Raw genomic sequence first — 24,955 nt, forward strand, 5'->3', positions numbered from 1 at the left:
CTTTGGATCCTTGCCTAGCATTTGAAAACTTGAACACTTCCCTTTTGCTTCTCACCTCACTGGGCTGACAGTAGGATGCAGATACAGTTACTCCTTCTTACCTGTGCCAGCCTTTCAAGGCTCCCCACCTGCCACCAGGTTCTACCTGGTTCTTCCTCCCAGTTAGAATCAAAGCAAGGAGTTACGTTCAAGGTAAGACCATTATGGCAGCCCTACTTTAAGAATGCTCAGTGTACTTCACAGCTGGGTTGCTGCAATGCTGTAAAGCACATCAGCATTATTTTTCTAATACTGCAAGTGGGCAAATCAAGGCAAAGAGACGGTGGTTGAGGTTTCAACAGGGGATTTCTTGGTGCACAGCTCAGGCCACAATCCTAGGCATGTTTACTCAGAAGTAATCCTCACTGAACTCGCTTGCTTGCAAGTAAACATAGGTGGAGGTGAGATGATCCCATGACAGTCTTGTTGGGTGTTATGAATCAGAAAAACAATACCACAGATTAGGTGCTGATTGTTCTTCTGTTAACTGAGATTAAATTCCAAATGGGTACAAAATGGATAAGAATCAAGCACCTCCTGCTTTCCAAGCAAGGATGATACGCTTTGGGAAATATTCACTGTGGATAACGACTTGCATTAATTAAACACTACAGCTAATCTGAGTTTTAATTATGATTTTATGGAAAAATGTTCCTAGTACTAAATGCAATCAACTCTGCTAATTGGAAATACAACAGCCCACTCAGAGCCTCTTCAATTGTACTCTATTAATTACAAGAATATATTTGTCAATAAATTCTTTTATAAATGGTTCTATTTTTACTTGGTTCTACTATGTATTTATTATTTATTTATATCCCTGATTTCTTGATGATTGTCTGTGTCCCTCTGTATATTTCATGGGTCCCATATAAGACGAACTTTATTATTTCATTTAAAATGTAACCAACATTTTCTAAAATGAAGTCTTTTGAAAAAGGAGTGGGTCATTAAGTTAACCATTATGCTATCTCTCCGTCTTCTAGAAGTACACAATCTAAATGTAAATATATGGCACCAGGCAGTTGGTTTGTATCCAAAGCATGGGCTGGGCACAGGCCGTAATAATGTGATTGTGCCAGCTTTAAGTGTCTGTTGCTTGCTGTGAAAACCCAGTGTTCATTCTTATGCAAGTGTCAAATCCAACCCTTTTATTCTTCTTGTACTTGTTAGGACTGCCAACAGCCAGTATGAGAACAACAACACCTCTTCTACTCTTTCTGCTTTTAGAATATGCAAGACAAGAAGCTGTTCTCCTAAAGGAATAATCCAATTTTAATAGACATATGAAACAAAGTCATTAAACAATCCTACTGCCTGGAAGCTTGACCAGGAAAAACTTGTGTTGTTACTATTCCATTTTGCCAGGGCAACATCCCATAGGCTTTCAGGGTAATAACCATGCAATAAACCGAGTAAGCATCCCGGTTGCATCAGCATCTAGCCCATTGCCATTTGCTCAAGGAAAGGAAGAGACATCTTGCATCTGTTCGAGTCATGAGAGGCTTGTTAGCCAAGGGTAGCAGCTGCTGTGCCCACATTCCTAAATAAATCACTCCAATCAGAATGCATTGTCTTCTACCTGGTGTTGCCAACTGGGATCAGCCTGCTTGCTTTTCAGTATGATAATATTGAGTTTGGAATTCTGCACCGACAGTGATGAATCGAGTCACTGCACCAGTTTCACAGATGGTTACAGATGCATCCCTGCATTTTATCTGGGATAAAACACCCTGCCTGGATCAGAGAAACTGATATAGCCTGGATCCAAAGTGCCACAAGCACTCCAATGCACACTTGGAGCACTGCACACTCTAATGCATTTCCCATTCATGCACGGCATTCCCCTTCCCTTAAAAAACATGGGAAACCACATGCACACAGGAGAACATCTCTCCCTGAAAGACGCCACGCTTCTTCAAAGCTCCATCTTGACTTCCAATCCCCTGCAATCTTGCACAACATTGTTCCTTATAGCGCATGAAAGAGCGCTGCTTCAGTATTAAATATGATATTTTAATAGCTGTACCAGCATAAGCCTATGCCTATTATTGCAGAGGTGATTTCCATGACGTTCAGTGAACTTATTCTCAGCTCAATACATATAGCAGGGGTGAATAACATGTAGCTTGTGGACTGCATGTTGCCACCAAACAGTTTTCCAGCCCCTGCTGGGTTCCCTGCTTCTGCAGCGTGGCCCTCACTGCTGCTCGGAATTCTGCTTGGAAATGCTTGTTTCATAGCAGCATTCTTGAATTGTCTCTCAGCAGAATCACCGCTGTTTGGCAGGCTGCAGTGGAGGAGGGGTTCTAGCTACAGTTGGGCAAGGGTGCTACCTCCAGGGGACTTGTGGGGTCCCAGGTAACCTCCCATTCCACTACAGTCGCCCTCTCCAATGCTCAGCAAGAACCCGCTCGTGACCTTTACTTCTCCAGCTCTACCACTAGCAGCTATGCTGAAGTCTCCTCCTCTCTTAAACCATGTTCCTTGCTACTTTCGATCAGTCCTCAAAAGACCTCTTCCTTGGTTTAACTTCTCTAGCCCATTGAGGGGGGCGGTAACCTGAGTTTTGGACTATAGCTGCCATAACAAGTGGCCACTGGCCAAACTGGCTGGAGGACAATAGACACTTTGGAACACAGGTACACCTCCCACCTCCTCCAGCCTTAGCCGCAAATATAGGCATGTGTAACCGCTCTGTCTCTGACTCCTGTTACACTTGCCTTTCTCCTCTCCCCCATTGCTGAAATTTAGACTGTGATTGAAAACATGGATGTGTTGTTCTTGCTGATGCTGCTTCATAAGACTCCAGGAACACTGACAGCACTAAATAAATAATAAAAGCAGTTTTTCATCTGGTGTTGAAAACTTAAATTGCAACAGTGATAGCAACATTCTTTGACAGGTGATCATCTATCCATCCCTCCTTTCCCATGCACAAGATGGACTAATGTTATCTACAGTCTCCAGGATATAATAGAGGGTAGCAATTTCTATACTTCCTTTATATAGAAGGTCAAGGAGCTCTGCGATATAAATGGGATTATACTTGCTAAAAGAGGGTTGCTTTTCTTTGATGGAAATCTATCCAAGCTCTTTGAGAGAACGTTGACCTTCTTTGCCAATGGAAGTGCTAATTTCCAAATAAAAGAATAGGCAACTGAGACAGCTGAGTTATCTGAAAGCCTTGCTGGTATACTTTTCATACAACATCAATGAAGCTGTTTCTGTTTCTCTGAATTTTCTGACATCAAGTGTCTGTAAACATAAACTGTCTACCAGGCTGTCAATAGATTAAATAAATAGCTGATGAATCATTTGGCTTTAAACCCATCAATTAGACCCAAAATGAATTCAGTATGGCACAAAGAGCAGGATGTAGGTGTTACTGCCGCTAGCTAATAACCCCTGCAAATAATTGCTTGTGCAATATGGATCAAGCCGTGAAGAAAAAGTGAATCCTTAATTACAAATCATCCATTTCAGTGGAGCAAATGCCAATTAAGTCCTCAGGTCCCACTATTTAAATGTGTGTTCCCTTATTGTGGGTGAATTTAGGCTGCAATCCCATGTATGTTTAGATAGAAAAGATGCCTCCAAACAAGAATTATAGGCCTTTTAATATTGCCTAAACAGGCATACAATTGCACCTTAAGACTGCATCACAACACCCTGGTCTCTCAGCTTTGCTAAGAACTCCTTTCATTTAGGGGATTGTGTAGTCTAGTCAATACTGCTCGTGATGGCATTTGGACTTGACCTTTGAAGCCCTTCTACTTGTATCTTTCCTCCTTGTAAAGGGGAGCAGATGTAGCTCAGTAGCAAAGCACCTATTTTTGTATACAGAAGGTCCCACGTTCAGTCCTTGGCAGCTCCGAGCAGGACTGGAAATATTTCTGCATGAAAATCTGGAGAGGCTCTGCGAGAAACACCCCCCCACACTTTTATTTTTTAAATACATAAAAAATAAAAACATAAATACAAACATCTGAAATGCAGGTACGTACCATTCACAATATCAATAATATAGCACATAAAACCCAACTCATGAGTAAAGAAGTAAATAATATTGTGTCCCCACCACCCAGGAGACCAGTAATACCTCCATTTCATTTCATATATTATAACAATTGACAATATAGAATATCCTTCAATTATACCCATGTCCTCTCCAAAAATTTGTATAATCTTGATTAGGCTTACAGCCTTTCCCTTGCATCAGTACTGCTTTTACAAAATCTTCCCATATTTCATCATACTGTATTTATTTACTTTTACTATCCCTTCTTATTTTTATTTCTGTTGTCAATTTATGATTAACAACCATATTCCATTATACCATTCATTCCTTTGCATAACCCAATCCTGTTTCCAATATTTAACCATTTCTAACCTAGCTGCCATTATCAGATTTAGGATCAATTCTTTCTTAACTTCATGCAACTCACTGTTGGCAATACTGGGTTAGATGGGTCATGGTCTACATTCCTATTTCCCGAAACCTTATTTTTTCCCTTCACAAAATCAATTCAGTGCTTTAAAAATACACAAACACACACATATACATTGCCAATCATTTAACAGCTTGGTCTGCCATTTTGCTATGCCTTTAAGACAGACTATGTCTGGGTGATCCCTCAAAAACTGCACTGTTACGAAGACCCTGCAGACAGCTTTATGCTCATAGTTTTTGGAAAGTGTGCCAAAAAAAAGAAGTAAACTGATGTAAATGTTTTAAAAGCTATCTCCTAAATAAGAAAGAGCAGCAATTCAGCTGTGATAGACCACTTAGGAATGAGCAATTGACACAGTCGGAATGGACTGATTATGCAGAAAAGAAGGAAAATAAAGTGAAAGCACATAGAAGAAAAAGAAGCATTGCAGTTTGCAATTTAATTATCTGTGCATATTTATTTATACTTAAAGACACCCAATGACAACCATGAACAGCAAGGAAGACTGTATAAGTACAGGAACATACTGTTTGTGTGATTCTCCACCCATTTATTGATGTGGCTTGCGATGGCTATGCTTTGGCTGAAATCTACATCTTCAACTTCAGCTTTAAAGTATTTTTTCATCAGCTGTAAAAATTTGTCATTGATGTGATACCCATTCTGCACATAAAGGGAATTGGCCAGCTTCATCACATACTGGCTGTCCTCAGTGGTTGTCATGTCAGAAAGGTCTTTTAAGAAAGAAAATTCTTCACCTGAAATCAAAGAAAGAGATCAAAAGTAGGACCCACAGGAGAAGGTAAATATAGTGTGGGTTTTAACTACCTGTTTCCTCATTGGAAGATTTTTTAAAAAAATCAATTAATTAATTAAATACATTCTCCCCACAGAGGAGGGCAGGATGCAACCCAAGGGAGTAAAGCTCAAGGAACCAAGGTTCAATTGATGCCAGGCAGTACTTCCTGACAGGCAGGACCCCGAGGGTATGGAATGGGCTTCCGTGGGAGGTGGTTGAGGCTCCATCAGTGAGGGTGTTCAAAGATAGGCTGGACATGCACATGGTGGGCATGTCGTGAGCGGAGCCGGCTGGAGCCAGGGGTCAGACTAGATGGTCCAGGAGGACCCTTCTGACTCGCTCTGTTTCTATGTTTGTTTATTTATAAGATCTACAGAAAAGGTCACTATTAGGCTAGTATAACTTTAATTTTTGTAAGGGATGAATTAGAAACAATGGGAGCCATCTAAGGCAAGGGCACATGAGGCTCCATTCATCACCATCACCATCACACTTTTACACCCTGCCTTTTTCTGCTTGTGAGCAACCTGAACATGAACATATTTGCATTATTCTTATGCTCTTTCAACTCAACTCGCTTCTACTTTGTATTCTCAATTCATACACCTCCTTTCCTTTCCGTTTTTTTTAACTTACAAGCAAGCTATTCCTTTACAAGACAAGAAAGTATGAATAACTAATGGAGTGATACACATCCGTTGACAATCAACTGTTGTTGTTTTTAAATAAACAGCATCTACCCATATGTCTCCAACTTTTAATGAGAAGTTTCCAACCACTTTTGCTAAATATTTACTGTTTTATGCCAGCTGTTGGCAATTTATTTCATTATCCTAAAGATTTCCATTGAGCTTGTTCAAAGAGTTCCTGAAATGTTTACATAGGATTAATGCATTCTATTTGCATGGCAAAAACTAAATTATTTTGGTGAGCTGTTAATGAAATTATGTCTGACAATTAGGCTATTACAGTTTCTCCAAATAAGAATATTTATGTTTTAAACACTTCCACCCCATTATACAGCTCTGCAACATTTGGCAAATAATTGTATGGTTCTAGCAGTAGGGATGGGTTAGAAGACTTAGGGGTCCAACTGGGCCTGGCAGAACAGGAACATGGAACATTTAGTGGGAAGAACAAGTTGATGCTTGTGGGGTGGGATAGGAGAGCTGTTAGCTCCTTTTTCCAGTGTCTAGGTTGGTTTGTGTGGAGAAAAATAAATTAAGTAAGTGCAGCTTGATTTTAAAACATCTTACCATTTTTCAAGCCTTCATATCCCATGGCGTGCCTGATTTCTTTCAGGCTGGAACCATGGGCTCCCAATTCTACCATTCCCACAGCGATTGCTATTCCCAGTGGGGAGAAAATAATATTTTCATCTTCTCCTGTAGCTCTCAGCTGGTTGTAAACGTTCACCGAAAACTCTGCTATGGTTTCATCAGGAAAACTGGTGCTGAAGGCTTCACTTTGCAAAATAAGCAGAGACAGGAGTCCAAGTAGCATCATGGTGGGGAAAGTTTCAGACCTACAAGGCAAGTTAAAAGATGAAAAATTAATTTTACATTCTACACAAAATGGATTAGCAGGATCACTAAACTGTATTAAACACACCCACAGAGAGAGAGAGAGTTCAATACAGTATTTAAAAGATATTCAAATGCAAGATAAAATAAGAAGTACATTCAGTAAATTAGAAAATATAGAGATATATCTAGGCCTGATATATTGTTCCAGGTGAATTACCACTGGCAAAACCCATCTTCTTCTGTGTGTTTAAGAGTAGATGCCTGTATTGATTGGGCCTGCTTCTCAAAACATAGCACTCCAAGCTAGAAAGCTCAGACTCTGAAACTGAGTTAGACAAAGAAGAGTGGTTGGAAAGCTTTAATGAAATACCAAGGTTAATGAGCAAGACTAGCAAAGTGACTGATGAGAACCTGATTCTGGGGGAGACACAAGAGTCAAGGAGAGTCAAAGGAGGAGAGGTGTGAATACATCCACCAAGTAGTTCATCACTGAGCCAAATGAGAAGATGAATTAAGTAACATCTGGCATTCCTGCTGTGTGGTCCACAAGCAACATGAACCTTCTTGAGGGTGAACCTAGCCCCCTTTGGAGGTGAAAAGACAGACGGGGATTCAGTTCAGAATCTACTCCTAACTACCAATAACTACTTGGATGATACCTTAGCATCTTTATTGTTACTCACTCGGTGGGTGGTGAACTCTCCCTATGTGGGTCAATTGTGTCTTGTTAGCTCAGTGCAATCATTCCTGCATGGTAGGATGAGTTTTCTGAACCCATTGAGAAAATCAACAGTCTGTTATTATATGTCATTGTAGCCTCTCTGGTTGTATGGACGATGGAACCACCATTAAAACATGGTTGGTATAGAAACACCATAGAATCCACACATGGAAAGAACATGGGGTTGTCTGCTGTGTTGTGTGAACCCAGCCACTCTGTATTGCAAAGCCAGCCTAGCTCAATAAAGGACTGTATTTTAGAAGACTTTCGCCTTGATCTGCTGGAAAGGGAGAAGGGGAGAGAAATTCTCACAACGCATCCCCACAGGGCAGAGGCAGCCAGCTGGTGTAGCCTTGGACCCCTGCTGGCTTAAGTCTCACATCAAAATTAAGCTCTGGTCAGAGATTATGAGATGTGTAATCCAAAACACTTGGAGGACACCAGGTTGCCTGCAAGAGGGAGCCATTTTAAAAGGAACCATTTTTGTTTTCAAATATGGAATCTGCAGCAAATGTCTCTCTATATAGGGAAAGAAGCATTTAAAAGAAATCATGGGAAAGAAGATGTTGAATCCTTAACTTCTGGCATTCTTAACCATTGGGTCTGTTGGTTGGGACTGATGGACATGGAAGTCTAAAGTCTAGGGAAGTCTGGATTATGTGCGGAGTTTGAGATTCCTCCCGCACTTCTGAATTTGTCCTCAACTGCTGAGAAATCTGGTGTTCTGCCTTTTGCTTTCAGGCCCTACAGAAGTGCCCAGGCTGAAAAGGTAAGCCATGGCTCTGTTGAGGGAAGACACCGTTAAGGTTCTGCAAACCATATGACAATGCATATCAATAGCAAATGGATCTTTCAAGGGTGTTGATTTGTGTATTGGATATACTGCCCCAAAACAAGAAGAACTCCACCCATTTATTGACGCAGCTTGTGACGACTACGCTTTGGCAGAAATCTGCATCTTCATGAAATTATGGGTGTTTGTTCCTGCCTCCTAATTAATTGCACCAACTGGAGTCAGGTCTTTGGCACAGCTGAGAAGAAGTGGACCTTCTCAGACTGTCGTCTTTGCAGGAGATGCATGGTCAGGAGTGACAGAGGAGGTCCCTCTTTCCAACACTAAAGTGTGCCTGTTGCTAGGTGTAGAATGGACCAAGAATGGACTAATATCATTTTCCCATCATTTTATTTTGTGTATTAGCCATAACTCACCCCTGCTAGCATCTGTGATTGCTTTTATTTGCTTTTCTTTTTTATCGCCATTGAGTTGCAAAGGCAAAGGTACCGATGCTTGGGCAGTGCAATCTTGTGGGTGCTTGACAGGGTCTGGGCAGCCACAGGGTTTTTCAGAGTTACAGTGATGAGGCTGGAAAATCATTCGGAGCTTGCAGCTGGGGATCCACGTTCGGATCCCCCTGACCCACTCACACGCAGCGAGCGTAGAAAAAACTGATGGCTGCTTCCCTGAGGTTGTCAAGAGTACCCCAGAAAAGGGCTTTTGCGGTGGGGGCAAAGACAGGGATGGGGTAGGGGAGGAGACGGGCGTCCTCTGAAGAGCCTATCTTCGATTTCTGAGATCAGCTGCCTAAGTGCCTTTGAGGAATGAGAGGAACTAATGAGGCCTGTGCCTACACTCTTCCCACCCTCCACAGGGTGCCCATAAACCTGTGGGTAAGAAGGCTGTGGGCGCCCACAGGACTGTATCCTAAAAGTGCTCTGTTCAATTGTTGCAATGACCTTCTTGTCAGCTGCCTTGGCTGCTGCCTGTACGCAGAAAGGTGGGTTAGAAGCAAACACATAAATTAAATACTCTGGCTGATCTGGCAAAAAGGATGCATACCTGAAAGCTTCTGATTAATGTCTGTACCAGCTTGTATGGCTACACATCAAGCTAGTGTGTTGCATCATCTTTGCTAAGCAGGAAAGGCATGGGCCTGCAGCAGGATGGGTGACCATATGGGGAAGTGGAGCAGAGGTTTGGATTCAAAGGCCCTATAGGCCCTTTATAACCCTATTCTATTCCGTTCTATCCAGCAAAAAGAATGGCAAAGGTGGAAACAACTCTGAGGTTGCAATCTTCATTCTTTTCTAGGGGTAAAGCAGATGACCTGCTGTTATGTTAAGGTCAAAAATCAGCAACATATGTTGTATGCCATGTATTTCCTCAGGGAAAACTATGCACTTATTTTAAAATCCTGACAATAGCAGTTAAACTCTAACCAAAGCTCGGTGGTGGGCAGCTGGAGCTCTGGAGTTCCCAGCCTAATTTAATGTGGACCTCGGGAGAGGTTTGAAAATCCTCTGCAAGCAAGTGGTCGTTGAGAATTCTGCCAAGAGCGTTCTGCCCTTCCTTTGGCAGCTCACTGAGGAGAAGGGTGTGTTAGAACGAGAGAGAAGCCATGGTGCCGCCTAGACTTAGCTTCAGCTTCACTCACTGTTGGTTTTGGCCCACCCACCTCTGGCATGCAACTGAGAGATTACTTCTGAAAGAGAGAGAGAGAGAGTTCTCCGCTCCTGTTCTACATCACTGGCCAGGCTGTACTGGTTGTATTTCCTTCACCTGCTTTTCATTCTTGAATTCTGTGAACTGGCTACAAGCATATATTTGGCTAAGCACTTAAAATAAGGTTGGGTAGCAACCTGATGAAAGAAAACAGTTCTCCCCTGCAGCTCACTAGTTTGCATAAGCAGGTGTGCTTTCGTTGCCTTTATGTAACCAAATTCCTCAATGATGTGCAATGGTTTCAAAGAAGAACATGGAGAACATGTTCGGGACAGGCAGCCTTCCATTCTTGAGCTTCAAATTGTAAAAGGCCACCTCCATTAGTTAACCGCCAGTGGATTTTTGATTTGCTAGTCACATCCAAGCAAGAGATTCTTTATTGCAAGAGCCGTGTGCTGTGGACAGTTCACAAATTACATCTGTACGTGCATGTGCTAAATAAATAAATAGGGAGAAATAATTTAATTCACATACACATCATGAAACAGGTCCTTGCACAGTTATACACAGCAGGAAATTGGGGTGCATCTTCTTGAGAAGTGCAAAATACCCCTTATGCTTGAGCTTGGTGGAGGCTGTCCTTCAACAGAATATTCTCTGTCCATTGCTAGGGTTTCTGGAGAAACAGAAGCCTGGTTGAGGCATCTATTGGAACACGGATGGGACAAAGCATGTCCGGGAACGTGTGCACAATGGTTTGCAGAAGAGCCTGTGTACCTGGGGACAGTGCAGGCACACTCCTGACTTGTACACAGGTTTGGCTCACCTGTGCTTTGCTGCAAGGCTAGGCATTAACTTGAAAGTGACCCTAAGAAAAGAGCTAAAAATACTCATTAGGCTTGTGCCATAACACAGCTAGATTTTGCTCATTTGTCCGAGACCGAGACATTTATCCTTACAAAAATGCCATAAATGCAAATGGTGAACTCATCACATGCTTTCTGCCTGTAAAGCGTGAAGCAAATGCGAATGTCAGACTTATGCAATTCATTGCCGAACCTGGGTGATCCCCCCCATCCAAAGTGCAGACTCAGCATCTCCGTTGACTCAGATACAGTTCATTTATGTCTGTTTAATAGGTCATTTGTCTTCTTCTCTTCAGTGACCTTTTGCGATAATAGTACTTAACATTTATACAGTGTATCTTATTAGCACAGTGCTCCACAAACATTATCCAATTAAATATTGTGACAGCTCAGAGTGGTGTGTAATTAAATATTATTAAACCCATTTTATAGGTGAAGGAACATGAAGTAAATAGGCTCTTTTGTGTGTTTTGGCAGCAGCACGAACAGATAGTTTACTCAAACAGTGGATACACAGGAGGGAGCGGGGAAGAAGCACTGATCCTGGTCCGCTTTAGATTGCAGACAGGCACAATACTTAAATCCCTCCCATGGACACAATTCCTCCTCATGTACAAAGCTGGCAGATTAAGGAAATGACTATGTTAGAGCATATCTCTCTTAACCACCTCTTTCTAGCCTTGCTTGTTCTCTCCTGGGTATATTTGCTCTGCTATTTATCCCTTCCGGCCTCTAGCTCATTATTCCTGACTCCCCAACCGCTTTTGACCAGCCAGACCCCCAGAACTGCTATTGTGTGACTAGTCGTATCCCCAGCCATTTTGCAGCGATGCTCGTATCTGATTCCCAAATTCGCCCACAGGGTCCAGAAAGGTTGACAAACTTGCCTTGAGGAATCTCAGAAGTAGAGACCAGTGACCACAATCTCTTATAGTTCAAAATTTTTGCACCTTATATTAGGCAGACAGAAAATAAGTCCACAAACAGAGCTGTGTTTAGAAGATGGAAGGTTCATTGAGATGCTGTTTGCATGGACAAACAAGAAATGAAAACTGCTGGTTCTAAACTGTTCGTATTTAGACTGAGTGAGATGGTTATAATTTGATGAAAGTTATGACTCTGGTCTCAGCAATCTGTGTGAGAAAGTGGCATCTCCTCGTACATGTTTCTTACTGTTCAGCAAAATATATGCCTCTTCTCTTTTCAGGAGGCCCATGTTCATCTCCCCAGCTTATAGTCAACAAATGCTTTCTATGTGTTCATCCTAAGACACATCAGCTGAAGAGTTAACACCCCTGCAAGTTAACTCAGAGCTACTTTTCACACACAGCCAATTCTGCTGAATCACTAAGGCCCCATTTTTCAGTTACTATGACAACCCTTAGCAATTATGCCATTCTTGGTATTTAATATATATCAAGATTATAATAATCCAGGTCCATATGGTACAGAGTGGATCAGTTGGGGGATCTCCCCAGCAGAACCTCTCCCCTTGTGAGCTGGGTTTCTTCCTTTGCACATTCACATCCCAGACCTTCCTTGCAAAATGTACTTTGTTGACCAAAGTGTTTTCCAGAAGGGATATGTGAGCATGCACAGAGCAGTTAATTGAACCCATTCTAGTGTTTACTTCTAGGAACTCTCCTCATGAGTATGTTTGGGCCCATCCTTTCAGGAGGAGCCTTCTGGAAACAAGCACATCTTGTCTCTGCATGCCAGTTCTCTAACTGGGATGCTCTTCCCTGCTGACATCATGTTATGGGGTCCAGAGCCATACCTGAGAAACTCCCCTGTTCCAAGTCCTCTCCCACTAATTGTACATCTTGGTTATTCTCAAAGGCTGCCTGGACTCTGGGGGAGTCCGGCCTTGAGATAAGCATCTCCCTTTCTCTCATCTCAATGTCTTGGCTTGGCCAGAGTTCTGAATCCCAATCACGAGGCCTTGAGAATGCACCTCAAGAGAAACTGTCTTTCTCACTCCCAACACCTATTCTACCTGCTCCATCCACCACCAATAAATGGATCATGCTCTCCATCTGTGGAAGAATATTTACGACAAGACCCTTTTAGGATTGTTGCCCATACACATCATTTTCCTACTCTTTAAGCAAGCTGAGGGAGCAAGAAGAATAATCCAACCATCAACCTATTTTATTTTACTTGCTATGCAATGTAGTAAAATGCAAAACAAGTCATCTAAGCCCTCACCACGGTACACTTTAAATATTCCTGGCAGCTTGACTACCTGTCTTAGCATCACCATAAAGCTATTTAGTATTTTTCTACAAGGGAATGGAGGGAACATGTTCTACTCTTTGAGGAATGACCATCATTACCTCTTTCACGGGCTGCAAGGTAATCACATTGCCCAAATACAGACAGACCTCAATCTTTATTATTATTCCCTCTGTACTTTTCCACGAGAACCAGTGTCTGCCACTGCATAAACCTGGGCTTGGATAAGAAGATTTAGTCAAGTCTTCTCTTTGCTGTGGGCTCATTACATGACTGTGGGCAATCCATTTTCTCAGCCTCTATAGCCCATACACTGAATGAGGATAATAAAGTTCTCAATCAAAACAATGTTTGGAATGACTGCATTATGGGTTATAACAGCCCCAGTTATTCTTAGCTGACTGCTCTGTAGTTTGTAAAAGGAGTAATTTTTCCTCTTTAATCAGATCTGCAATAGGAAACATTCTTACACAGCATAATGTTACCATAACTACACATCCTCTTCTTTTGCTTTACTTCTCTTTGTATTATTCAGATTATAAATACATAAATCAAACTTTGCAAATCTGCTCCCTGATGTGTCTTTAGATATGCATACTAATTATAGGCAACGTGCTATAAAAGTTTGCCTTTCTTCACTCCCAGGAAAACTGACTACAAATCTTCCAGAAGAGATTTAATTCTCCCCACCCACAAAAAAATGGAGATGTTTTTCCCTCCAATCATTTTAGCATCTCACTACAAAGGGAAGAAATATTACCCTTAATAATGGAAGTCACAGCCTTCAAATTATGTGTATGCTCAGCCATTAAACTATCCATAATATTCTGATGCCACATCTTATGAATCTACCGTTACATAGGAGATTTTGGATTCCTGAACAGCTATTCAAACTGAATCACCTTGACTTATACCAAAACCAGGACTGACAGGCTGAGATATCTTTCTCCCCTGAGTTGAATTCAGCAGAGCTGTGCTCTGTGTGGGTGGAAGACTGAACAACACATTGAGAAGTTTACAGATGTTTTGCAGTAAAAAATGGAAAAGGAAAAAACCTGTCAAGAACCTTCTCTAGTCAGCATTTACAAGAGTCCCTCAAAGGGGTATCCCAGCCCCATTTCTGCCATGCACTTTACTTGCTTCTGTGCAGGGCAGAACTTTATTATTCCAAAGTGCACATGGAATTCTGATCTAAATCTTTACAAGATGTTCCCATATAATACGAGCATCTTTCTTTCCAGGTATCCCTCCTTTCTTCCCTGGAGTGAGGTTCTGAGTTCATACTCTGAATAATCCTATGGCTGTCTAGATTCGGTTTAGCAGAGCCATAGGACTGAGTCCTAAATGTTTGTTATCTGTTAGCATCTTTTCCGGTGCTGTAGTTGAAAAGGTTCTCAAACTGGCCCAAAAGATAAGAGTTCTGTCCCTGCTTGGAGGCCTGCCATTTAAAGGAATTGACACAAATTGAAAGCAGACTGAGAGAGGTGGAAGCAAATGCAGCGACTAGATTCTTAGCTGAAGGGTTCAGGAGGCCATGGGGGTCTATCTAAACACAGTAGGAGGACTGAAGCTCCATCTTTCTCTGCAGCCCTCAGCAGTGGCAGCTGGTAGCAAAGCAGGAAGAGTCTCAGCCAGAACTGTGTCCAAGCTCAGTATGGGGTCCTGAGTACTGCTGCTTCTTCCTGTGATGGCAGGATAAGCCTTCATTGTTCAAAAAGCAACCTGACGTGAGCAGAAGCACTCAGGTTTGGACCAGGACAGAGAGCAGAGCTTGCAGAAGCAGTGATGTTGCAAAATCTGGCCTTTTAGATTTCCTCAGTTTGCCTCCTAGGACTCCAGTCCACTTTCTCTCTGCCCTAAATCCACCTCTCACTGAGCACAGCTGGAAGGAAGTGAGTCTGTGAGGCCAGGGAGTGTGCGTGGCACCTGGATGCCTGCTGGGAAACTGATGTTCTGCTGCCTCACATGCAATTTGTGGGCTTTGTCCATCTTGCCCAAAGAAGCCACTGGCATCCCTGAGCGCTCACAGACTTGCTTTTGGCTTCTGGCCAGAACCAAGCATGGGGAATTAGTCTGGTGAGCATCAGAGAGTCAGATTCCAGACAGATCATCCCACCCCTATTCAGAAGGGAGCTCTGCTGACTTGCCCCGATGTGGAAGGAAGCATTTCCATTTGTTTCTACCGCCAGAACTGGTAGAAGGGTTGACTCCACTGCACGAGGGATCAATCCTGTTGGTGCACAGGCAGAATAAGAAACTGCCTAACATGAAGTGGCTCCAGTCCACCAAAACTTACATCAGAATAACTGTGTTGATTCATTAATGTGCCACAAGATATTTTGGTGTTTCTGCTGCAGTAGATGAATATGGCTACCCTCGGGGGTGGTGGGACAACAACCACCCACCGACCCACCCACACACCCACACACACAGAGGCTCTTCAGTTCCTGGTACCCTTATCCAAATCCAGCTCCTTCTTCTGAGACAGAGGAGGTGCTGTTGCAATGCCAGAAGGCACATCAGAGGACTGTGCTTCTCCTTTATCTCTCCTTTTCATCTCTGTGATCCCTGTTCTTTCTCCTGCTTCCCTTACACTTGTTTGGCCACTGGGCCATCTGTTTTCCTGCTTTTCCTTTCCCTCCAGCCTTGTGTGCTGCAACCTGTGCATGTAAAGAACTGCTGCTGAGGTCAGTCTATCACCGAGTTCAAATTCTGAACTGGAAAATTTTCCAGGGTAATTAGGCTAACTTGCATAGGGCGGTTTGCATCAAAACACTTTCACAGCTTGCACTGGGTTCTTTTTAATTGCTCCAGAAAGGTGTCTAATTTAGCAGGCACATTTCACTTGCATTTAATAATCAAAGCTAAATAATTCCCCCCTGTTAACCTCTCCCATGAAGGGGGTGGAGCAACTTCAGTTTCAGAGTCGCCAGCTCTTAGCTTTATTTCACACTCAGACACATGAACATTTTGAGGACATGTATGCATGTGATCACATACTTGCTAGGGATAATCACATGAAAAACATGGATTTCAATTTTGGAACTGCCAAGCTATCCTAATAACGGCTTTTGCAATAAGCCTCCATCTGTTCCTTTATGAAATGGAGAATTTTCTGCAGTAAAATAACTCCCACATCACAAAATAGCCACACATTACTGCTTGTGGAATAGACAAAACAAGGTGCTATCGGGCAAGTTGTAGCGCTTAGAAGCAGGATGAGGCACACTGGTGTCCACAGCCCATGGCTAGAGAAACATCTTCTGAAATTTGTGTTATTCTATTCTCAATACTTCAGTCCCTCCTTACTTTCCTCCCAAACAATATGCCTCTTTCAAAAAGTATATCAAGTGTGAAATGCCAATGTTGCAGTTCAGAGCAGAAAGCTTTGCAAAACTAGCCAGGTGTGTGTGTGGGGTCCTGCTGACTTAGCACTGGTGCTGTGCCATGACCAAATTTAAAAATAATTCAATTTGCCTTTTCAGTCTGTATAGTCTCTTGGTACAATACATCCATCAATTTCTGTGCTGTTCCAATGATATGATCAGTATTTCTGTAATCTTTAATGTAAGCCACTTAGTATTCCCCTAGTCAAATTTCATTTCCCCATTTGTTTCATTTTCCTCTACAGCAGGATTCAAGAGAATATATGAACAAATGTTTCTTATTCTATATCTTTCAGTGCAAGCTGCCACTTCATGAACACCTTGTGAAAGTCAGCTTTGACAGATGGCTGACCCACACAGTCATCCACAATCTCCTTTCAGTTTTATCATCTTCACTGATCATTATCAGTCCTCCTGAAGCAATTCCTGGGCAAATCCATATTATTCCTCTCTGTGAAGATATCTACTCCTTGCTGTTTACTTACAGAGCTCTAGACAGCCAGTGTGGAGTAGCGGTTAGAGTGCTGGACTGAGATGAGGGAGACCTGGGTTCTAGTCTCCAGTTGGTCATCAAGCTCATTAGATGACTCTAGGCTGATCACTATCTCCCTACCTAGCCTACCTCATAAGACTGGTGTTGTGATGATAAAATTGAGAGGAAAAGAACCTTGTATGCCACTTTGGGTTCTCTGGGAAGAACGGTAAATGTAAATGTAATATTGTAACAACCATGAATGATAAGAATGAGATCACAAGTATCTGAAAGACTGTGCAATTTGTACAATGATCCAGTTATTTCAAAATATTTCATGCAATAAGAAAACAGAAAAAGAAGGGGCATACCAGGAAGAAAATGAAATGGTCCAGTAATCTTTCCAGCAGCTTGTTCCAGCAGGATGTAACCTGCTGGCTTATGTTTTAAGGTTTATGGGTTGAATTACTCTCTGTGTATCAGTTTTATGGATCACTGTACACTGACTTGAGCATTTGGGGATTGGAAAGGCAAGTTATACTCTCAGTAAACAGATAAATAAGATTGGAAGAAGAGACCTGCTGATCTTAACAAAAGTCCATCTAGCCCAGTACCTACTTCCCACAGTAAACAATCAGAAGTCTCCTGGAATTCTGCAAGCAGGGCACAAAGCTAAAAGTTTACTCCCCACTGCTGATTCCCAGTTACTAGAGTTCAATACCAGACTGCTTTTCAACATGGAAGTTCCACAGAGGTATTACCAGACTTGCCTTCCAGGAATTGGCTCATCCCCTTGCGAAGCCACCAAAGGTAACAACCACCACCACATCTTATGGCACTGAATTCTACAGTTTCATTTATGCTTTGTATGAAGGACTGCTTTCTTTTGTTCAAGGCAGCACATAATTAATCTTTGGCAGAGTCCTGGATCCTACATACCCTTTCACCTGAAGCATGCTTCCATTTTAATTAGGGAAAGAGTTTTGTTTTAGGCTCCTCCACATGAAGCATTTATACCTGTGCTTTACTGAGATGCCTTCTGTTTTCTTTGTGGGAAGACTAGGACATTTTATTTTCCTATGGCTTTTCTTCTCTGCCTTGCTATTGTTCCACTTCACAAGCCAAAGTGGTGCTATGGTATGAAGCAGAATTGCAAAGATCTGCTACACTCCTGTAGGGAATGGTGGCAGCATCTAAGAAAATAGCAGACTTTCTTGGCTGTAATCCCCCGCTTCCTACAAAAATGGCTGGAATACATGGGAGATGGGGATGAAAAAAGGCACTGAAAACTTCCATGAGTGCCCAATAAACGTATTGTTGAAAGATGCCCTTAGTCTTGGCCGTATCCAATGCTGTTGTTTCCAATGCTATCCACTGCTATTTTTGGTCATTAGCATAAGTACCGAACCTGCTGATAGTTATCATCTTTGCCATTCTCATAAAGTATTTAAAAGTGTTTGTGCAAATTTTGTTCCTGAACCAGCAGGAACTTTAAGTAGCTTGCTCTGAGAACAGCAAATCTGTTGAAGTAAATAAAAATAGCAACTGAACATGATATTGCATGCCCAGACAGGTGCAGAGCTGCTCTTTCTTAAGAACATTCAACTTAGGAAAAATAAACATGTACACACAGAGTTTTTCTTCAAGTTTTTCTCTTCAGAAGAGATCATATATAACCTGGGAACTCTCCCCCCCCCCCCCGCCCCGGTACAAAAAAGAAAAACTTTTACTTAACTCAGTGCAAGCGTGGCTTCTCACGAAGGAGAAGATTCCCCACTGTATTCACTGCAAACCTGGCAAAGAACATGTCAGGCAGAAAAGAAATTGAGGGGAAGAATATAGACTAATGAATATATCTTCTCATTCTGTACATGGATATGTGAGGCAAGAAAGAGATAAAGTGGGGAAGCGCTGCTTTATATTTTGTGTGTGTGTGTCTGTGTTTGTTTCACTTGGGAGTGAACAGAGACAGAAAAGGAATGTTAAGCTGACAGAATTTTTTTGTGCTATGAGAAATCCGAACTTTGATGCCCAGAGCTAAGAGGTACCAATGGAGAGAGCTTAAAGGGATTTCTTCTCCCTTCTCACTTTGTAATATAGCTGAAGCTAGTCCATTCTGTAATGCTAACATTTTTTGAAGGCCGCATGTGATTTGCCTTAGTTCTTGCCTTCTAAAGCTCAGTAAACAAACACACAACAAGAAACAAAAGAGCTGTTTCTTGTGGTTCTGTTTTACTTCATTTTACATATACTTTTCTTCTATTTGTATTCTGTTTGTATTAAGAAAATAATTTAAAAAAACAAAACAAAGGGGTTTACAGTGGTGGCTCATGGCCCATCTCCTGAGCACAGTAGAAGACCTCCCATCCGAGGCAGAGCCAATGGGGCCAAAGGAAACAGGGTTAAGGGGATCATGGGAGATAAGCCTTTGAGTCTCCGACACCCAGAAGTCCAAACCACAAAAAGAACTCGGTTGTACATACTTCTAGACCGTATGTACAACCAAGAGGCAGGGAAGTCACAGCCACAAAAAAAAAAACAAAAACAAAAAAAAAAACACTTCTTGGGACCCACATTCTTTCTTCCAGAAACAACACCTGTTCCACTGGGAATAATTCCACAGGGTGTGAACAGAAAGCATTTCTGTGGATGTCGCACAACCACACAAAGTCATGCCGCTGCTCTTATGACGAGATCCTCCGGGACACAGCTCAAGGTCACGCTGGGCCTCAGGGTAGTTATCTGTACTGAGTTTCCTACCTGAACTCATACATAACGCACACTCATGAGTGCAGAGAGAGAGAATCCACAATGTATAATAACAATGGGGAAAAAACCAAAGTCTTTTCTTACTACCTAGTTTAGTGAAAATGATTGTCCATGCTTTCCTGGAAGCAAAGGACTTATATCTCTTTCACTGTGATAGTAAAGTCAAATAGTAAAATAGAAATACAAACACAAGCTTTTCCTTTTGCAGTAGCTGGGCACAGAACATATAAACATGCATTGCTGCGTCCTCTCATTCAGAGGCATGCTCAAGAGAGAGACATGGACTGACTCGTCCCTTCATTCTGACAAAGCAGCCTAACAGGACACACACATACATAGCTCTGCAGGACCAGGACAACGCCTTCCAACTCCCGTTGTACAAGTCCCCCCATCTGTGCTGGACATCCCTGGCAATTTCCACACTTATATATTAAATCTGATAGCGCTGTGGTTGCCGTTTCCAAGGTCTAACAACATTGTTCAGCTGGCAGGGAGTGTCCAGGGAATTTTTCTCCTCTTTTTGGAAATGCTGCAGATTGAACCAGGAATGTTCAGCACGGAAAGCAGGTACATGAACTTGAGGCACAATGCATTGACTGCACCGTCCCTTAAGTACAATCCTGGCTCTCCATCTCCAATCTTCCCTTGAACCAAGAGAAACTCTGCCATAGGCCCGCATTTTCCATCCATGCCAGGGAGCTACACGAAGTCTGGAGTACACTAGGCCCTAGTTGTCACCATGCTGAACCAGAGTGCCAGCATGGCAGGAAAGCACTGACCGTTCTGCAGTGTATTCCCAGCAACCCTTTCTTCTACAGCAGTGACCGGTATCCATTAACTTCAATGGAAGAAGCTGAAGCGGGTGGATGGGATGGAAGCTAAACCTTCTTCCCGTACCAACACAACCTTATCCTAGATTCCATTGTTTGGTGGCACCACAGCAGCCTCACCCAATGTGATGCCCCTCAGATGTGTGGCTCTGCAACTCACAGCATCCCTTGGCAGCATAGCTAGGATGAGATTTGTGGTCCAACATATCTGGCTTCTCTTGCACTGCTTCACAGAGGCAGTTTGCCCAGTTATTCAGGAGAGGTTAACAAAGTTATCTGAGCTTTCTGCCTTGGAACACAGAGCCCTTATTGCCATATGCCACACATTAAACATTTTTAGATTTGTTCTACTTCCCTTAGTGATGTGCAGTTATATTCATATTTCCATATGCATAAGTGCCAATAACAAAACTGCAGTATTTTAACACCAGCTGTTGACACACCTAGTTGCATGTTTCCCTGAGCCAGGAAATCTCGAACTTGATTTCCATTTGGTTTGCCACATGCTGCCCAATTTAGAAAGATAAATAAAATGACAGCAAGAATGCAATCCAAGGGACTATAAAGGGACAGCTCTTTATATAAGCTATTAAAGCATGCACAGAAAAAACAGTCTGAAAGAAAAGATTTCCTTTTTGAACAGCTCTGTGGCAATACGCAGCCTAGGCTTGCGCAACTTACGATTCCACCAGTCTCTGAGTGGCTGTCCGCGAGCCATACATTTAATAACTCACACAGTAGCCATCGGGGACTTTGAGTTCCACGCAGGTGTGCAGGCTGGAGAAAGAGGAGGGGCAATAGTTCCATTCCTTCTCTGACAACCCACTAAGTTTGGGCACTGGGCACAAACCCTTTTCTTCGCAACCATGATGGGAATACTGAGAGCTGTCAGAGAAGCAACTGCCGGCTGAGTATCAAGTGCTTTGCAAAGTATCGAGTTCAGGATTCACCTACAACTTCATGCAGGCCTCCTTTGCACCTTCTGAGCTCTGCTTTTCCCCCATGAAAAGCACAAGGGTATCACACCAGTAACTAATATGAAATAAGGTGACATTTAACTGTTCATATCCAGTGTATAGGCAACCTTTCCCAACCTGCTGGCTTTCAGAGGCATTTGGACCCCAGTTCCCAGAATCTCCATCCAGCAGGGCCACTGACTGGGAATTCTGGGTGTTGCAGTCCAAATGTGTCTGGAGGGCACAAGAGTGGGGAAGGCTGGTGAAGAGGAAGACTCAAGATGGTGGAATGCTCTTTCCTCAGGGAGTCCCCTCTTACCCTCCTTTTGGTATCACAGTAAGACTCCCCAGCATATGACAGTTTATGATGGGGTTTTTAATACAGTTGTGTTATCGGGCTCTGGTATTTTATTATTCATTGGACTTACCTGTTTTAAATTGCTTTAAAATTTTGCACTGTTACATTATGTTCTTATCATGTTGTACTTTCCGTTTGAATTTGTGTGAACCACTCAGAGAGCTTTGGCTATTGGACAAAACAGAAATGCAATTTATGCATGACTGAAAAGAGACACAAATGGGGTGGGGAGGGACAGGTCTGTCTTTAAAGTGTTCCCCCAGTGAAAATAAGGGGGGAAAGCAAGTGGAAATATTTTTATTTATTAGATTAAATGATAATAAAAAGGAAGCTTCTCAGTGTGCTATATTACTGACAATTTGAAACGCATTAGGCAAAAGTACTGGGGCTCCGAAAACAGAATTTCTCCGCATAAATTTAAGTTGTGTGAACCATGTAACAGACATTTGGAAAATAAGTGCTGGTATGGCAAGAGCATCCTTTTACAAAGTTTCACATAACACAACACTCCAGCTCATGAAATGCAATTGATTGACAGGAGAGACATAAGGGATGCAACACATGCTTGCTATATGGAACCACCAAAATATATGGTGATAACCGCTAACATTTTTAAAGAGAGGAACAGATTTCTAGTTCTTTGTCATTGACATTGCAGTTTTCTGTACTCTTGCCAGATCCACAGTACCACATTTGAGACAGGGATAGTAGAACCAGACACTGGCATTTTGAAGCGTCAACCCTATACCCACTTACTAAGCAGTAAACCCTACCTGAACTCAATGGGGCTTACGTATTATCAGGTATATTGACTTCCACTGTAAATATGGCTACAGAGAATCATTTAATGAGATTAAGATACATGCAACATCTTTTTTTAGCTTCCTTGCTCTTCATCTTAAAACCAGAAGTTACATATTTTGCATTTTACTGTGAAATTCAGTATTTTGATGCTTACTTTCAGAAACGATTCCCCAGTTGTAATTTAATTAAAAGGGCAGTATCTAAGATTCACCATATGTGACTGCCATCTGTAATAGCTGCAGTTCAAGTCTAAGGGTGACATTATTGCATGTACTGAAGCGTGGTCTTATAAGCGATGAAAGCTGTCACTTATGGTGTAGAAATTGCTATTATGCCTCATGATATTAGTGCACCAGTGGGCTATAAAAGCTATCATTGGTTTTTTTATGAACACATTCAACATCAGAGGTTAAAAAAAAGTTTAAATCCATAAGCCACACAAATAGATAAGAAAAACAATCCTTGGAGATCCATATATATCCCTTCAGTCAAACATAACCCAACATTCTTTTCAGCGGAAAGTATCCCCTGGTAGCATAGCAACTTCAGTTCAAACGTTTAGGCCATTGCACATTGGAGAACATGTACCAGAATGTGAACTCCGACAAACAGCGAGATCAAACACTTGAGGGAATATGGCTGGAAACACTGACCTATGATTCCTCCCTCGCCCCCGCCCGCCTCCATCTAAATCTCAGCTGCATTGTTAACATATTCAACTCTTCCCCAAAACATACAATCCTGGTCTTTTAGCCTCCTTTTTATCCACAACATCAAGTTTAACAGAATGTGCTTTGAAATGGAGACTGGATTTCCATATATTTAGCTTCTTCATTAGAGGGGAGGGCTCTGATGTGTGGCCTCTGTGGGTGCTGATGACCTTGGTCAGTCCCCACCTATCCTATCATGGCTTGTATGCAATGAGGACCAGTCTTCCTGTGAAATCTGTTTTGAAATTATCTCACAGACATGGGGCTCCTGAGATTATGGCTTGGCCAAGTGGATCCCAGGTTAGCACAGGGACTGGGCCTATTTCCCCAAATACAGCATCCCAAGGTGAATAACTCAGATTCCGAACTGGAAGAGGGCAGGTCAGAATGCTTTGCTGAATCGCCAAGGCCAGTGGGCTTTGTGGTAAGCCAAGTGGCTGGTCAGAACCAGACTGCCTCTGGTTCAGTAGGAGACATGGAGAGGATCAGAAGGGAGGGATGTAACTTTTATCAGTCCACTTGCCCATCACCAGGTCAAGAGAGCTGACTAATTATAAGTAACACCCAGTGTTCCTGTTCACAATAAGCAAGAACTTCCCTGAGGGTGCAGCCAGCTCCATTTGGTAGAGACAGCAGAGGAACATTCATTTGAATTCAAGTTCTAGAATGGCCAGAACTCAATGCACAGTTAGTGGGCTCAATAATTTTACAGATGCTTTTTGCTAACAACCCTTACCTTACCCTCTTTGTATCACAAAGCCTGTCCTGCTGGCCATAATAAAAGGCAGTATTTAGAAGCCTCCTGTCTTGGTCTGCTAGGAAGGGAAAAGGAGAGAGGGAAGAGAAACCAGTTCACAATAGCAAACTTCATTTGATATGGGAGAGATTTGCTTTTGTGAAGGAATTAATTGAAGAGACACACTCAGGATCTCAAGGCAGCAGGGCAGACTTCTACAATTATACCAGCCACTTCTGCCTTCTGATGAGCATGATCAGCCTCCAGCCTTGTTCCTACCTTCACCACTGCAGAGCCAGGCAGGGAATGTCTCAGCAGTTGCAGGCTGATGTCTGCCACCTCCTTACCTGCAAAGGTGGGAGGAAGGCAGACTGCATGTCCAAAGCCAGGGCCGTCTTAACAGCATTATGGGCCCCGGGCAAAGCAGTGTACTGGGGCCCCTACGACAACTACAACTACTGTTAATTTTGGAAGTTTGCCAATTTTCCAAGGGTTAACATACACAGATTAGCATGGGGTCCGTGGGCAAGTGCCCATCCGGCCCATGCGTTAAGATGGCCCTGGCCAAAGCCATGGAGTGCCTTGGCCCCACAATACCAAAGTAGCAATACTTTCCCTCTCCAGCAGGCTTCACTGTGTCAGAGCAGGAAATGTGGGTCAGATGAGTGTGGGATGCCACTATCTGAAGATACTTGGGACATCATTAGGCACCAACAGCCAAGCAGACATGCTCATCAGTCAGGACAGTCAGGAAGGTGTTAGATGGTGTTCCTTGGAACTCCTCAAGGCATCTTAAAGCAACAAGTGTTCAGATCAGTTGCGCCCCCTTCCTGCTGAAAAAGGTGAGCAGGGGG

General features: G+C 42.6%; 1 protein-coding gene across 3 annotated transcripts in view; it reads right to left on the reverse strand.

The window, feature by feature from the left end:
* The window catches only part of SERPINI1 (serpin family I member 1), an 87,340-nt gene that overhangs the window by 25,253 nt on the left and 37,132 nt on the right, over positions 1-24,955 (reverse strand). For all 3 annotated transcript variants that reach the window (XM_044434413.1, XM_044434415.1, XM_044434414.1), the window contains 2 exons: positions 6,549-6,817; positions 5,021-5,251 (listed from right to left, as the gene is read on the reverse strand). In XM_044434413.1, the coding sequence (XP_044290348.1) occupies positions 5,021-5,251; positions 6,549-6,798 (481 nt within the window). In that variant the 5' untranslated portion in view covers positions 6,799-6,817. The remainder of the gene's footprint in view (positions 1-5,020; positions 5,252-6,548; positions 6,818-24,955) is intronic.

Source organism: Varanus komodoensis, unplaced genomic scaffold, assembly GCF_004798865.1.
Source record: "Varanus komodoensis strain SLA01 unplaced genomic scaffold, ASM479886v1 scaffold28, whole genome shotgun sequence".
NCBI lineage: Eukaryota > Metazoa > Chordata > Lepidosauria > Squamata > Varanidae > Varanus > Varanus komodoensis.